This window comes from Sander lucioperca, chromosome 17 (assembly GCF_008315115.2).
Source record: "Sander lucioperca isolate FBNREF2018 chromosome 17, SLUC_FBN_1.2, whole genome shotgun sequence".
Taxonomy (NCBI): Eukaryota; Metazoa; Chordata; class Actinopteri; order Perciformes; family Percidae; genus Sander; species Sander lucioperca.
Window position 1 is genome coordinate 2,782,647 of NC_050189.1, and position 17,166 is coordinate 2,799,812.

Below are 17,166 nucleotides of genomic sequence, written 5' to 3' on the forward strand. Positions count from 1 at the left end.
TACTTATTTGGTGAAGCACTTTGAGATTTTATTGTATTTTAACATGTGCTATATAAATTAAGTTTTTTTTTTAAATAACCCCTATTTGAAACAATAGAAATAACAGGACTTTATCATTCTTAGTATGTAATTACTTAATTCTATTAAGTTGCACTTAAGTTATGTTTTTAAGTTATGCTTACTTATACAAAAAATAGTTCCATTTAATCAAAAATTATTAGTTAACAATACTCAAAAATGAAGAACATGTTACACCAACTTGACAAAATTAAGTTAGTAGAACTTTTTCTAAAATTTTGAGTATACCCCACTTAATCTATTTAATTACTTTGAACATTCGGGTTTACAGTGTAGTTGCATTCATCACAGGTTAAAACATATTTCTAACATAACTTTGACAGTTGCAATTTGTATGTTTCAAGTTTCAATTTGTCCTAGAAAGAAACATGAAAATCCAAAACGTGTGTGAAATACGTCATGTGACACAGGCCCCGGACAGTGAATGATCAACATCTACTTCATTCTTTATTAGCTGTCTGAGTTTGAGATACAGGTTCACTTTGTCCAACATATCTTTTGTTAACTTCAGATTATACTCTGGCATAAGGTCTACACAGATATGGAACCCATCTTTATCACATGGGAAGTCCTTGAACACACTCTTCAAGACAGACTTCTCCAGGTCACATGGTGCAAACAATCTCTCTCCATGCAGTTGAGGGATCGTTAGCAATATGGAGAGACGTCCAGTTACGTTAGTTGTGGACTTTACGGACTCTGTAGTTGTTCCAAGTCAATGCGACCTCATTAAGTTCTTCCTAGGAGGCAAACACTATGGAGTCAGATAGAGCAGTGGTTCCCATCCTTTTTGGTCCAAGGTACCCCCACAGCGCTGTCAGATGAACCCACGTACCCCTTCATCAATTCCCAATGTACTGTATGTTCCAATTTTTTATTTCATGATTGTTGAACTGCCAATATTTAGGTTGGTTTGGTCAGCAATCGTATAGTCTTGCATTGCCAGACCCTCCTCCACAGCGCTGTAGAGGAGGGTCTGTCTAGTCCATCCAGCATTCCTGGATGGGAGGAAAAGCGTGCTCTGGTTTATTGGCATTTCTTTAAACCAATCACAATCGCCTTGGGCGGCGCTAAGCACCGGGCGCAGGTACGGTACCTCTGCAAAATAGTCTCAGGAAGGAACTTGTTTTGGTGGAACATGTGTACGTAGGGAGGCGAGCTCTGGAATTAAAATGGCTGTCGAGTGTGCGATGAGAATTTTACTCCAAAAAAGATTAATCTAATTTGATTGTTGGCTTTAGCTCGAATCGACCAGAGTTTAGAACGCCAACACACAGAAAGAAGGTTAGGGACATCCGGCGGCACCGGAACAATCCTGGACATGAAACATCGTTGATATAGACTAGCCATGGTGTAGTCTTGTTATGCCAGACATATCTCCACAGCCCTGCAAGGAATCCTACTACTGTAGTTTACAACCTGCATCCACTACCTTAGGATAATCATTTCAATTGTTAAATCAGTGCTTTAAGCTAACTATTTCAGCAGTTTAGGCATTACTTTTAGCTCTTTAGTTCTACAATATATTCATTACTTTTAGCTCTTTAGTTCTACAATATATTCATTACTTTTAGCTCTTTAGTTCTACCATATATTCATTACTTTTAGCTCTTTAGTTCTACAATATATTCATTACTTTTAGCTACCTGTTTAAACCATAGAAATAAAATGGTTTAAACTTTCTAGCTAGTTTTCACACACTCTTACACAACATGTAGTGTTCAGGTGTTACAGCTGATTAATCAAATCATAATTTCAATTTTTTCAAATTTGTTGAGCTTCTTCATAATCTTTCCACGTACTCCCTGGCGACCGTTTGGGATCACTGAGATAGAGTGTTGGGCAGCGGTGATTACTGCCTTAGTAAAGTAGTCCTGACCATGGTTGGATTCATTTGTGACATTTGTCTTCTAGTCATAATATGGTGGGTTGGGACAATTATATGAATTCCTGCTCAATGTAATGTGCTGAAGTGCAATTAATGACGCAATTATATTTTCACAGCTATCAAAATGTGGTGAAAGAATACCTCAACCCACATAATTGTTTTTGCCAACTAGAAACAACAATTTATGGATTATTCATTATTCTTCACCACAGGCAATGGCTTTACTATGACCTGATGACCCTACTCTGTTGAATCTGGCTTTTTTCGGGCTGATATTGTGTAGTCTGATCGCAGCTTAAAATCTTAATTCAGTCATATGTTCATTCATTCATTAAGTTGTCTCCAACTACTTCCTCCACCTGCCACAACTGAAGACCATCTCAGCTTGCCGGCACTTCAGATCTTCCAGCTGTTCCTCCAGCTGGTCAGAGACATCCACCGTATCCTCAAAGTCCCGTAGCAGCACGCTGTTCCCCAGAAGTCCACGGTGTTCCTTGAGCCTCATGTTGTCTCTCTGCAGGCCGTTGCGTGCCTGCCTAGTCCTGGTAAGGAGGTCCCTCTTCCTGGCCACCATGGCCTCCATCGTGGCCAGCTGCTCTCTCTTGGCCTGGACCTCCATCTGGCTCCAGAACAGCTTCTCCTTGACGTTTGACAGGAGCTGACAGAGCACAAAAAAACACAATGCTGACTCAATTACCTACTACGGAAATAGGCCTGGTTATCATTCAAACATTTTCCATACCGGTACCAATACCAATACCGCGACTTCGATACTGGTTCCTAAATGATATTTTTACTTTAATGATTTTTCAATACCAATTTTATAAAACGCTGTGTGCTAACTGGCTCACTGCTGCTGATGACTCTTAATCCTTAGGTATTGAAATTGGGTATTGAATGATATGAATGGCAAGAATATCGATACCCGATACTTAGGAGGCATTTCGGTCGGTGCCTAAAAAGTACTGAATTTGGTACCCAGCTCTATACGGAAATCATATTTTGTGAAACAACTATACACAAATAACTTTGACCCAATCTGTACCTGTGGATTCTTCAACCTACCTCCAAGCTGCTGCTGATCTTTTTCTGCATCTTTAAAGATTCCTCATTTTGCTTTTTGGCGTGTTTCTTCAGCTCCATCCTCTCAGCCTGCAGCTGCTCAAACTGGAGCTGTAACGGGTCCCTGGCATGTTCGTCCCCTTCACGGAGCTCTGCCTCCAGCCGCTGAATCTTGATCTTCAGCTTGATGTGCTTACGGCGCAGCTTGATCAGCTCGTGCTGCACAAGCTTCTCTGTTGCTAAGGTTGCCTCAACTTTGGCCTGAGAAGCTTGTTTACCCAGGCGGCTGCTTAGTACTGTCACAGCTACGTCCTGCTTCAGTGCCACCAACGCTCGCCATTCATGTTCCACCTGAGGACGAAGATGAGACCCACTAATAACTACACCATAACACAAAATTAACACGTATTGGGCACCGGTAGATGTCCCCTCATTTGGGTGCTTAAATATATTTTGAATATTAATTGTTTAATATGTGCATAACTGTGTGTTATATGGAAACGCATGGAGTTTTGTCTACAGGAGTACTTCCTAAATGTTTGAATATAGGGCTGGTATCGATTAATAAAATCCTGAAATCGATCTTTTAATATATGCCTTGTCACCATTTGGATTCCACTGTTTGGCCACTTTGTAACCTGGTGCATTATCAGAAAAGGGTTTATTGCCACAGTAGGTTACACCTACATGGAATTTGCCTTGGTGGATGGTGCATACATACACAACCAAACATATTAAACATGAATAAGAAATAAACAATAAATACAGAATGGGAAATAGACTGTAATCATATATAAGGGCTTTACACACTATAGGCACCACACACACATTCACTATGCTGTTGGCATACAAGGTGCCACCTGCTCGTTTATCGGTGTTTTAAGCCCCCAACAACGTCTTCCAGGCAGCACTAGGATTAGGCAATGGTTATGGTTAGGGTTAGGTGCCTTGAAGTCAATGGTCGCAGCGCTGCCTGGAAGGAGATGTTGGGGGCTTAAAACACCATCGAGCCCACCTGCTCATCAGACATCAACATTCACACACATTCACACACCAATGGTGCAGCATCAGGAGTTTTCAGGGTTCAGCCCAAGGACACTTTGGCATGTAGACCAGGGAGGCCAGGGGTCGAACCGACGACCGCTCTACCACCTAAGCCACAGCCGCCAAAATTATAATAAATATTTGCTTCTTGCTTGTACAATTTCCAGCAGAAGTTCTCTGAGAATTTCTTTTGTATCCAAGCAAAATTAGTATAACTGAAATTTCCCTAACCTAATTTTATTGAATCCAAAATGTAATCAAATTGGGACCTTGTGAATCGGAATCAATTCGGGAAATCTTTGGTGTAAGTTTAATTGTAATTTATATTACGGGTAAACTGGGCCCCTAAACACGGTTTCCAGACTTTGCTAAGTTTGTTCCTAAAGCATTCCCATGTTTGCATAGTGCTGAGAGCAATGTCTACATGGTTCAGTATGCACGTCACCTCCACCCAGCTCACTGCGTAGCAGCATGTGTAGACCTCTTGTACTCCTTTTCCCTGGAGGAATACGAGACTTTTTAAAGCCTGCTGAAAAAGCTCCTTGGTTTCAAATCTTACATCGTCCCAAAAAGGCAAGTGGACACACTTTTTAAACCAATCTCCTTCGGCAGGAGCCTGTGTTCCATCAAGACCAGAACCTCAAGAACAGTGTCTTCCCTACTGTAGCCGGCCTAATCAACAACACCCAGGACCCCCACTGACACTTATCCACCCCATGGACACTACAGGTTACATTACACACACACACACATCTGTCTCAACACGTTACATTAACGCACATCTTTTGGATTATTATCTTGCACATATTCTTTATAATGTAAACTTTTGCACACTCCTTGGTCAATGTTTTCCTCCATCTTTTCATACCATCCAAAAAGTCCATGTTCTTATTTATTTTCTTTTAGATATTCTTCATATTTTTGATTGTAAATTTGTTTCTATTTATGGTTTGGACGTTGTGTAAAACGTAAATAAAAAATAGGAAAACAATGATTTGCAAATGCTTTTCAACCTCTATTCAATTCAATTCAAAATACACTATAAAGACAAGATATTTAATGTTCAAACTGATAAACTTTATAGTTTTTTTTGCAAAAATTCACTTATTATAAATTTGATGCCTGCAACACGTTCCAAAAAAGCTGGGACAGGGACATGTTTACCTCTGTGTTACATCACCTTTCCTTTTAACAACACGCAATACTTGTTTGGGAACTGAGGACACTGATTGTTGAAGCTTTGAAGGTGGAATTCGTTCCCATTCTTGCTTGATATATGACTTCAGTTGCTCAACAGTCCGGGGTCTCCGTTGATGTATTTTGCCCTTCATAATGCGCCACATTTTCAAAGGGAGACTAGTCTAGTACCTGCACTCTTTTACTATGAAGCCACGCTGTTGTAACACATGCAGAATGCGTCTTAGCATTGTCTTGCTGAAATTAGCAGGGACATCTCTGAAAAAGACATTGCTTAGATGGCAGCATACGTTGCTCCAAAACCTGTATATACCTTTCAGCATTAATGGTGCCTTCACAAATGTACAAGTTACCCATGCCATGGGCACTAACACCCCCCCATACTATCACAGAAGCTGGCTTTTGACCATCCTTGCTGATAACAATCTGGATGGTCCTTTTCCATGACGTCCATGATTTCCAAAAACAAAGTGAAATGTGGACTCGTCAGACCACAGCACACTCTTCCACTTTGAGCCAGTCCGTCTCAGATGAGCTCGGGCCAGAGAAGCCGGCGGTGTCTCTGGTGTTGTTGATATCTGGCTTTGGCTTTGCATGGTAGAGTTTTATCTTTCACTTGTAGATGTAGCGACCAACTATGTTAACTGACAATAGTTCTCCGAAGTGTTCCTGAGCCCAGGTGGTAATATCCTTTACATAATGATGTCGTTTTTAATGCAGTGGTGCTGAGGGATCAGAGGTCACGGGCATTCATTGTTGGTTTTCGGCCTTGTCTCTTATGTGTAGAGATTTCTCCAGATTCTCTGAATCTTTTGATGATATTATGGACTGTAGATGATGAACTCCCTAAATTCGTTGCAATTGTACATTGAGAAACGTTCTTAAACTGTTGGACTATTTGTTCACGCAGTTGTTCACAAAGTGGTGACCCTCGCCCCATCCTTGCTTGTGAACTTTTGGGGATGCTCCTTTAATGCCCAATCATGACCAGTTAACCTGTTCACCTGTGGAATGTTCCAAACAGGTGTTTTTGGAGCATTCCTCAACTTTCCCAGTCTTTTGTTGCCCCTGTCCCAGCTTTGTTGTAGCGTGTTGGAGGCATCAAATTCAAAATGAGTGAATATTTGCAAAAATACAATAACGTTTATCAGTTTGAACATTAAATATCTTGTCTTTGTATTGTATTCATTGAATAGATGTTGAAAAGGATTTGCAAATCATTGTATTCTGTTTTTATTTACGTTTTACACAACGTCCCAACTTCATTGGAATTGGGGTTTTTTTTTTTTCCATTTTCTTTCTTATGCTTATTCTTATACCAAATACCAAGGGAACTTCCTTGTATGTGAAAACCTTTGTCCTCTGCACCTGTCTCACTACAATCTGTATTCAATGTAAATGTTTTGCAACTATCCGTTGTATTGTGGGACAGGCATCCATCAAAAAATACGATTTCCCCCCGTATGAATACTGACTTTTTGAGTATAATTAATTTTGCCACTTTTTTGACAGTGTGAGCATAGGCTAATACATAATCAAAACCTGCTTTCGAAGTAGTATAAAGTGTGAAATTGGGACTAATATATCACCTTCAAAAGCATCATCTTAAAAAAGTCCAGTTCTCCAGTTATAATACTGCTGATCTGTTTTATTTATTTAAATATTGTATTCTATTTGATCTTTCATAATATTTTATCATTACATTTGACATATTTTAACAAGACATTTGCGTACTTTCCAACAATTTAAACTTGGAAATCATCAGAATCTATGGGCAAAGTTTTAGAAAGGTATAGAGAAGCTGCACACCTTGTCCAGCCTGTGTTGGGCCTTCAACCTCAGCTCCTCTGCCTGCTGCTGAGCGCTCTCTGAATCAGCGCTGAGCTGCTGCTTCAGCTCAGTCAGGAGGTTAACGTACGTCTCATACTCCTGCTCTGACACGGGGACGTCCCTGTCCAGCTGGGGGGCGTCCCCGGCCTTCTTCTGAAAGAACTCTGCCAGCTTCATCTGCAGCAGGCTGTGGCGTTGGCCGGGCCTGGGCTCACCTCTGTCCTCACACTGCTCCTGCTTCGGCTGAATGTCTTCATAGCTGCTGTCTTCAGCAGTGGAGTCCTCTTCTTCGGCCGCTGTAGGACTACTGTTCTGTCTCTCCGGGGTCTCAAGATGCAGACTGGGAGGTCCATCGCCATCACTGCTGTTAACTTGGAAAACAGCACTGTCCTGGTGGGACGTTTGCTGTTCACTGACTTCATTTGTCTTCACATCCGAGTCTTCACTTGTCTTCTCTGGCTCAGAGGTGGCTGCCGCTTCTTCTTCAGTGGTGTTCACACTTTCAGAGTTTTCTTCATCATGATCTGATGCAACCATTTCAGCTTGGACATCTTCCTTTTTATTTCCATGAGCTGTCACAGCACAATTGTCCTCCTCATGGGTGGAATCTGCTGCTGGCACCACTCTAACATTCTTCACCTGGTTTCCTGTCTCTCCATCCATTTTCAATAGAAAAAGAATAGCCCAAATGTGTGTAGAACTAAAGGGCTCGTGCCCTTCTGTAGTCTGAAACTGTTCGTTTTGTTTCGGTTGTCTTGGAAACTGGGATCGGGAGCCAATCAGAGGCGCCCTGACCTCTTCTCATTAATATTAACAAGCAGGATGTGGAGAAGGTCGCGCTGCGAAGCTCACAGTGCGCAGGCGCGCAGTTCTGCCTCCAACAACAAGAAGCAGGAGCCAGGCAACATGGCCGACCTGGGGAAGAAGTACTGCGTTTACTGCCTTACAGATGTTACAAACCTGCGGCTTCGCTGCACCGACTGCCCCGATATAGAGCTGTGTCCGGAGTGCTTCTCGGCGGGCGCAGAAATCGGTAATCACCGGAGATGGCACGGCTACCAGCAGGTCGACGGCGGTCGCTTCACTCTCTGGGGTCCCGACGCAGAGGGAGGATGGACCAGCAGGGAAGAGCAGTCGCTGCTCGATGCTATCGAGCAATATGGATTTGGAAACTGGGTACATCACTTTTTAAGTTACTTAACTTAATTTCCCTCTACAATACACCATGTACGCTCACAGAAGTTGTGTTTAAAGTTACTTAGATAATGTCAAGAGTGAACGTTGGCTGGTACTAGCGACAATATTAGGGTAACGTTACTGTGTATGACCATTTTGGCAATCCATTTTCTTTTCGCACTGTCGTAAACATTGGACGTTTAATTTGATATCAAAGGCCCAACAAGGCGTTAATGATATGTTACATTAAGGATAGGAGCTTACGAGTAGTAGGCTATCCCAAAATATGAGTGCATAGGGACTACTTTTTCAGATATAGTTAGTTATTGATACATGGGAAATGCGTTGTTACAGAAGTCAAATCACATCAGTCAACAAACAGGCCAGGAGGAACACCAGAATAACAGTTAAACAATGGAACAAACGAAAGGCTTTAACTTTGAACTCAGCTTAAACTACAACTTAGTAATACTGCAAGTAGGTTACATGGTTGGAACCTGTTGCCCTAGTGGAGAGTAAGCCTACTCTTTATATATGGCAGACCGAGATCAATGACTAACAGTGAATGGATGACATAGGCTACATCACGTTCCCTAGCATTAGACCAGGGCTGTCAAACTCAGGGAAATGGGAATCACATCAAGAGCCACACAGTTTATCGACATTCTTTTTATTTAATCGAAAAAGTCAAATGTTTGTGACCGTACTTTTTTATTGCATGTCTCATATTGTTTTCTCACTTACAGTAAAGCCCTAAAAAAGTAAGAAAAAAGCTTCCTTAGGCATCATAGAATTTAGCACATCAAGCAAAACAATCTCTCTGATTTCCTTTTTTGACAGCAGGCTACCACACAGTCGACTCTGACTCTCAAAGTCGGCCACTCTGCCAAATTCGACTCGAGAGTTGCGTGATTTCAGTATGAGAACAGCTCCTGTCTTTTTGGTTTGGCGCACCAAAATCTATTGTGAACCTAAATTGATTTGCGGGGCGGATTCAAATTTGTGAGGTGCCGAATTTTGGCCCGCGGGCCTCGAGTTTGACACGTGCATTAGATTAAGCTTTATGAAAACAGTGTCTTTTCATTTGCATTCCACAATGCACTGAGTCTGTTTTAGGGTACAACTAACGTTTTTTTTTTTTAAATATTGATGAATCTTAATATTTTTCTAATTGGTTTGATAATTTTTAGTCTACACGTTGCCGCTGTAGATGGGACAATGCTTTACTTCACTGGTGTGTAATTTAACAGAATCCTTGAAAATGTTATGGAAATACTGGAAGTATATGGCAATAAGTAATGGGAAATGGGAATTTCCTTGAAAGAAGAGCGCCATTTAAACACAAGTACACATTCCTTCATCATTTAGTGGAGTTAACTGCACTGACACAAAGGACAACAATAGACCCAGCAAATGAACTAAAACAGTCATATAAATGAATATTAAAATAGACAATAATATACCGCAAATATCCAAGAGAAACTAAAAACAGCATATACCTTGCTAAAGAGTCACACATTATGCCAAATACCAAAAGTAATAACAAAAAAACCCAGGAGCTTGACTCAAAGTGTACCTTAAAGTCTCAAAGGTTTATAGCCTCAGGGAACTTTTTATTGTACACTTTATCTTCCATATATGTTGAATTGTACGCTTACACGTTGACCAGTTTCACATGTTTGCATGTTTAGAAGACTTACAGCTCACTGACTTAAAGACTCTCTAGGTTACACAACTGATCCGTTAGAATGAATTAGTGATGCGCTGACTGTCAAATTCTGGGCCGATACCAATCTTCATTATAAAAACTGTCTCAAGTTATTCAGCATTTAATCACACTATCTTTGAACAAATTCTATCATACTCATTTTTTTATTTTTTTGGGCATTTTAGGCCTTTATTGACAGGACAGCTGAAGCCATAAAAGGGGTGAGAGAGAGAGAGAGGGGGGAATGACGTGCAGCAAAGGGCCACAGGTCTGAGTCGAACCCTGGCCCGCTGCGTTGAGGAGTATCCATCCATCCATCTTCGTCCGCTTATCCGGTCTCGGGTCGCGGGGGTAGCAGCTCCAGCAGGGGACCCCAAACTTCCCGCGTTGAGGAGTAAACCTCTATATATGGGCGCCCGCTCTACCAACTGAGCTATCCGGGCGCCCAATCATACTCATTTAAATTAAAGCAACCTTTAATATAACTGCTTCAAAAGTCTTTTTAGCTGCTATACGACTTCCTTCTGTCATTACTTACATAGCCCAACAAAAACATTATTATTGACTGACATTTTAAATGTAATCAAATGTAAAAGCATTTCCATCGGTGCACATTTACCGCAGCACCGCCACCACCACCACATAGTAGCCCGGGATGTCCAGTTCCAGCATTACACTACTAAAAAAGTTTTGATTTTGGAGCGGTAAGCAGCTGACTGTACGAGTATACAAAAACTGCAGTAGTCAAATCTAGGGCTGGGCGATGGGGAGAAAATCAGATATCACCATATTCTTGACCAAATACCTCGATATTGATGTTGCGGCGATATTCTAGGGTTGATAATTGGTGCTTTAACAAAATATCTTCACACACTTAGATTTTAGATAAATAATCATCAGTAATGTGGACATAATGTGTTAGTGGGGAAAAGGCAAATAATAGAACAGAAGTTCAGAAAAGTACATCACTTTACTGTAATGCAGCCTTTAAAACCAGGACAAGACAACACTTCTGTCATATCATGATATTACGATATCCAAAATCTAAGACCATATCTAGTCTCATATCACCATATCAATATAATATTGATATATTGCCAGGCCCTAGTCCAATCTGTAGTAGGAACAGCCCTAGAGCTGGCAGACCTTTGCTGTAAATGAACGGGGGCTCTAGGGGCTGGCAACATGGAGGGAAGTTCAACATTGTTAATTTGCATACTATTGCTGCACTATAATGACTTCCCACATTGACACAAAGCTGGTTGGAAATGTGTATGTGTATCAACTTAATATTGGTATTAAATTACATAGTTCTTTACTGAAAACTTATGGACCCTTAAAATGAAATGATTCCCTGAGCCCAGGGTCCAAAACACAAAGGTATACAATTTACAGAGATATCAAAGACAGAAAAGCCGAACAATGTCACATATTAGAAGCTGGAATCAGAGAATGTTTGGCATTTTTGCTCAATAAATGACATAAATATTATGAAACATATTGTTTTCTCTTCATCTAATTGATGATTTGTTTCAGCACTACTCTGGTTAGTAGTCCAGTATGTATACTAGGGCCTGGCAATATATCAATATTATATTGATATGGTGATATGAGACTAGATATGGTCTTAGATTTTGGATATCGTCAGGGCTGTAGTCAAGACCACCTTTGAGTCCAAGACAAGTCCAAGACCAGGACTAGTCGAGACCAAGTCAAGACAGACAGAAATAAAAAAGTCTTATGCATGACAGTATCAAGACAATCATTTGGGGTTATTTGTTGATATCAAAATTTAGTATAGTATAGCCAGTCCCCTTGATATCATATAATCTAATCTAAAGTGACTTTGAGTCCTTGAAAAGCACTATACAAATTCAATTTATTATTGTTGTTATTGTTGTTATTATTATTATTATTATTATTATTATTAAAGAAAACAGAATGACATATGGTGATACCTCATAATAGCAGTGTTAGAACTGATACAAACACCAATCCACTACTATTACCATTGCTAGGTACTAGTACTGAGAATTTGAGCAACTAAATGACAATATAATATAGCTTCACTCCAGATGTAGTGTAGAAAAGAAGTGACCAGTATTACAGAGTGTACCCCTATGGTTGGTTTATGCCTTCCCTAAAAAAATATTGTATTATATTGTTTGGATGTGGGTTAATAGGAAAGACGTGTATTTTCAGAAAACATTAAAGTTGAAACAACAATGAACAGAGTGTAATTTAAAATCTGTTCTTTTTATTTGAGACAAAGTGCAGAATCAGGAAGTTGCTTAGTGAAGGAGCAGGTTGGGTCTCACACACACACGCAGACAAACACACACACACACACACACACACACACACACACACACACACACACACACACACAGATTGCACTCAAGGAGCTGGAGCAAAATCAATTTTTGACAGATTATGATTAGCTGAGAAATTCACAAGAACAATCTTTCACAGTATACTCAACAGTACAAGCATTTGTACACCATTGTATCCTTCAAAAGGCACGATATGTGTGTCTCCATTTCAATCATCACTACAGGTTGACTGCTTTTAGCAGCAGAGGTTGATTGTGGGCGACAATACTGTCGTGGTTGGCTCGCCGAAACTACTGCCGAAGTTGCCTGCTGGCTCTGCAACGTTAGCTAATGTCCGCTAGCATACGTACAGGCTAACTATAGCCAGTTAGCTTTGTGTGTAACGTAACAAAAACCCATCTCGTAGGAGCAAAGCTTAATATTTTATTCAATAAAATTATGGTACAAAAGGAGCACTAACGCCACATGTCTAAGTTGACAACGTGGACGCAGATATAGCGCGCAACAGTCCCACCCACAGCGGGTTCCGGAAGTAAAAATACAATGCAATTTCTCCATTGACAGTTGCAGTATAAGCCATGAAATCGTAACCGTCGATGGTAGACTTAAAACCAGCTTGCCGACATGACTAAGCGATTGTATATGCTCATATAGACGCCAAAAATCATGGGGCACTAACCTTGTTTAGAGATAAATGTCTTTTATTCGCGATGTCTTGGATAAGTACTTCATTACCCACAATCCTGAACAATCCCACAATCCCACAGTGATGCCTCTGATTGGTGGAACTCATGCTGGTGAGGAGGGGGAGCTGCCTGCACGATCCGTCACGCACGAATCACGATCAGTTCCACGCTTCTGACGTTAGCCTCCACCGGGAAGCTAATGTTAGTTTAGCTAACAGCTAATTCGGCTAACCGCTAACTGACAGCTTGATTCAGTCTAAAATAACGTTAACTCAAACTAAACACTGGGTAAAGCCGTCTACAGCTGACGTAACAGCCGTTATATATGTTAACGGTTATTTTCAGGTTTTATTTTGAGGGTCTTTTAAAGTTATTACATGCTGTCTCAGCTAGCGGTTAGCCGAATTAGCTGTTAGCTAAACTAACGTTAGATTCCTTTGTTCAGTGGTGCGCGGTGGTTTATGGGATGAGTAGTTCCTTCGCTCTGAGATGACGATATGTACACAGTGTTGTACCTTTGACATTTTTTGAATTTTCTGTTCTTTTTTTCACTCAAAATGATACGTTGTATGTTTATGAGTCATGTCCCATCTGGTTAGCCTAAGGCATAGTCTAAAACTCTTTATATACAGATTTTTCCAGACGTCTATGGGAAAAATGAATGGGAATTTTACTTCCGGAACCCAAGGTCTCTCGGACGAGGGGCGGGACTGTTTAGGTCTATAGGAAACTCCGAAGGCAGTCGTAATATTTACCTAGCAGGCTAGGCTAACGCTGTTGTGCTAATGTTAGAAAAAGTCGGCGTAGCGTTAGCTAGCTAGCTGTCTAAACTTGTGAAAAGCTGAACAGCATCCCCATCCAAGCTGTGTTTCACTTTCCCTCCAATATTATTATACACATAATAAAGACACATGGACTCGGTCGAGAGCAGTGGCCAAGACTGAGACAAGTCCGAGTCCAAATACCAGCGAGTCCGAGACAAGTCTCGAGTCCGGACTGGAGTACTACAGCCCTGGATCTGGATATCGTAATATTGTGATATGACATAAGTGTTATCTTGTCCTGGTTTTAAAGGCTGCATTACAGTAAAGTGATGTACTTTTCTGAACTTACCAGACTGTTCTAGCTGTTCTATTAATTGCTTTTTCCCCACTTAGACATTATGTCCACATTACTGATGATTATTTATCTAAAATCTAAGTGTGAAGATATTTTGTTAAAGCACCAATTGACTATTGGTGCTTACACTACAATATCGTTGCGGTATCGATATCGAGGTATTGGGTCAAGAATATCGTGATATCTGATTTTCTCCATATCGCCCAGCCCTAATGCATACCTTTTGTAATTCTTCCACTCTGCTCATTAGTAACCACTTCCTGTTTGTGGTGTCTTTCAGGAGGACATGGCCGCTCACGTTGGAGCATCCCGAACTCCTCAGGAAGTCATGGAACACTATGTCACCATGTACATCCACGGAAACCTGGGCAAGGCCTGCATCCCTGACAACATTCCCAACCGGGTGACAGACCACACCTGCCCAAGCGGGGGGCCCCTGTCGCCGAGCCTCACCACGCCGCTGCCTCCGCTGGACATCAGCCTGGCGGAGCAGCAGCAGCTGGGCTACATGCCCCTACGGGACGACTACGAGATCGAATATGACCAGGACGCAGAGAAGCTCATCAGCGGGCTGTCTGTGAACTACGACGACGAGGATGTCGAAATTGAAATGAAGCGTGCCCACGTGGACATGTATGTGCGTAAGCTCCGAGAACGCCAGCGACGTAAGAACGTCGCCCGAGACTACAACCTGGTGCCTACGTTCCTGGGCCGGGACAAGAAAGACAAGGAGAAGGAGAAACCGGGAGCACTGGGAGTCACAGGCACTGCTGGTGGTGTGGGTGGAGCAGCAGCCGGCGGCGGCACTGCTGGATCAGGCTCTACGACAGCAGCGGGACCAGGTCCTGTTCCCAGCACGCCCAAAAGAAAGATCACCAAGGAAGAGAAGGAGCAGCGGGTCAGACTGCGGGGGCTCTGCCAGTTCATGGCCACACGGGAGTTTGAAGACTTGTTTGAGAACATGCATAAAGAACGCGTGCTCAGGGCCAAGGTGCGCGAGCTGCAGCGCTACCGCCGCAACGGCATCGCGCGCCTGGAGGAGTCTGCCGAATACGAAGCGGCGCGCCACAAACGGGAGAAACGTAAGGAGAACAAAAGCGTGGTCACCTCCAAACGGGGCAGCGGAGGAGGGGGCGGGCTCGGCTCAGGGATGGGACTCGGGGTTGGAGCTGGAGTGGGAGGAGGCATTGCTGGAGGACTGGGGGCTGGCGGGGGGATCAAAGAGGAGGGAAAGGATGGCGAGTTTGCCGCCATCGAGAATCTGACAGGCTTCGAGCTGCTGTCGGACAGGGAGAAGGTGCTGTGTAACTCTCTGAATCTGAGCCCAGCACGCTACCTGACTGTCAAAACCATCATCATCAAAGATCACCTGCAGAAGAGGCAAGGCATCCCGGCCAAGAGCCGGCTGCCCAGCTACCTGGACAAGGTCCTCAAGAAGCGCATTCTCACCTTCCTCACGGAAAGTGGCTGGATATCCCGAGACGCCTCGTAGCCATCCGTCTCAGCTCAGGAAGTCAAGAGTTGAGGATTGCTGATAGCTGATTTGCTATGCGCTCCATAGGCAGGACAAAACTACTGGCATATATTTTTTTTTTTTTGTCAAAAGTGATCTTGTGAATATGTACATTGCAAAGAAAGAGGATGCCCCACTGGAAAAAAGAAAGTATATTTTCATACCAGGGCTAGGAACAAAAATAAGCCATTATTTTTACATTTGGAAAGGGACGGGGCTGAAAAACTACTCAGTGGGTTCAAAGTACTTAGTGTCCATATTCTTACTACAGTACATGAATGAGAACTACAATGCTAACAAGTTATACGTAGTGGTGGAGATATTTTAGTGTTGTTGCATCAGGATCATTGAAGATTTCAAATCCTAACATTGACAGGGCAGATCCACGCTGAACAGAAGGGGCAATAAGATGCGACCATTCCCTGGAGTGTTGAAGAGTAGTTGTTGTCATGGTGAATGGCTGACAGCATGGCACTGATGGCTGACACAAATGGTCACTGTTGTTGTAGATGTAGTTGTAGAACTCGCCCTAATGTGGTCCACTTTGTTAGCTGTTTCATCGGGTAAAGCTGGACTTTATAGAAAGAGCTAGCTGATTGGAATTTTCTAACATTTGAAGGCCTTAATTCCTAGAAAATGACGTGCATCTTCAGTGAACTCTCAATTCTCTGACTTATGTTTTTTTCCTTCATACTGCCGACAAGAGAAGGAAAAGACAAAGCAGCAGGGTTCAACCATCGTCTGACTTTTCTTGCTGCTGCCTGAAGGCAGTTTGTATCAGGGTCGGACACGGAGGCTGGTATAGAGCTAGACCCACATATCTGCTGGTGTTAGCTCATCACTGATGTATCAGCACGTATGTCAGCCAATAAGCAACAAGACATACAAGTAAAGAAATGCCAAAGACTATTACAATATAATTTAGAGACAGTGTTGTCATTACACAGTCTGTCCACCAGAGAGTGCTGCTGGCAAGTAAACTGTCCCGCGCACTACATTTCTAGGTCACAATTCTTATCCTAGGATCCTTATCATAAATACTCATTTGTTATATTTATGGTATAAAAAAAAAGAATATCTGTATTTAAAGCCCCTGAATTATTTCTTCTGACATTTCGTATTTAACATATTCATGCTAAGTGAGCAACAATCCAGGTTAAAAGACATCTTTAGGTATTATTTATTCTGTTATTTTAACACTTCAAACCCCAGCTAGCCTGCTCCATGAGGACTGTCAGTCACTTTAATCCCATGTGATCAACAGTAACCATTACTAACCCACTACTCATCAGAGCTGGCCGAGAGAAGAACTTGTTTATGGCGTTTGAATATCTATATATGCATTGGTTTCAAAAATCCTGTATTGGTCTGGCTGGTATTAGTATTTTAATCACGTTTTTGTTTGTCACCTGAAATTACTATGGAGGAGAAACTCTCCACTTTTCAAATTTGGCCCCAAAAAACGAGATACGCTACTCTTACAAGATAGGGTTAGTACTTCTTTGTTATGTTATTTATTCAGTCTCTCTTTC

The 17,166-nt window shown here is 42.0% G+C and overlaps 2 protein-coding genes across 2 annotated transcripts; one reads left to right on the top strand and one right to left on the bottom strand.

Moving 5' to 3' along the window:
- Nucleotides 1-1,703: 1,703 nt before the first annotated feature.
- On the bottom strand, nucleotides 1,704-7,926 carry ccdc96 (coiled-coil domain containing 96). Its single transcript, XM_031314667.2, has 3 exons — nucleotides 7,079-7,926; nucleotides 3,032-3,379; nucleotides 1,704-2,624 (listed from the first exon to the last, which is right to left on the bottom strand). The coding sequence occupies exons 1-3, from the start codon at nucleotides 7,760-7,762 to the stop codon at nucleotides 2,313-2,315; spliced, it is 1,344 nt and encodes a 447-aa protein (XP_031170527.1). The 5' UTR covers nucleotides 7,763-7,926; the 3' UTR covers nucleotides 1,704-2,312.
- A 53-nt stretch (nucleotides 7,927-7,979) lies between these two features.
- On the top strand, nucleotides 7,980-16,984 carry tada2b (transcriptional adaptor 2B). Its single transcript, XM_031314666.2, has 2 exons — nucleotides 7,980-8,275; nucleotides 14,402-16,984. Exons 1-2 carry the CDS (start codon nucleotides 8,006-8,008, stop codon nucleotides 15,611-15,613), a joined length of 1,482 nt encoding a protein of 493 aa, XP_031170526.1. The 5' UTR covers nucleotides 7,980-8,005; the 3' UTR covers nucleotides 15,614-16,984.
- The last annotated feature ends 182 nt before the right edge of the window (nucleotides 16,985-17,166 follow it).

Coding starts and splice junctions, on each gene's coding strand:
- tada2b (XM_031314666.2), top strand. CDS start 8,006: ATGGCCGACCTGGGGAAGAAGTACTGCGTTTACTGCCTTACAGATGTT. Junction 8,276..14,401: donor AATATGGATTTGGAAACTGG/GTACATCACTTT, acceptor GGTGTCTTTCAG/GAGGACATGGCCGCTCACGT.
- ccdc96 (XM_031314667.2), bottom strand. CDS start 7,762: ATGGATGGAGAGACAGGAAACCAGGTGAAGAATGTTAGAGTGGTGCCA. Junction 3,380..7,078: donor CCCAACACAGGCTGGACAAG/GTGTGCAGCTTC, acceptor CTTCGTCCTCAG/GTGGAACATGAATGGCGAGC. Junction 2,625..3,031: donor AGATCAGCAGCAGCTTGGAG/GTAGGTTGAAGA, acceptor GTGCTCTGTCAG/CTCCTGTCAAACGTCAAGGA.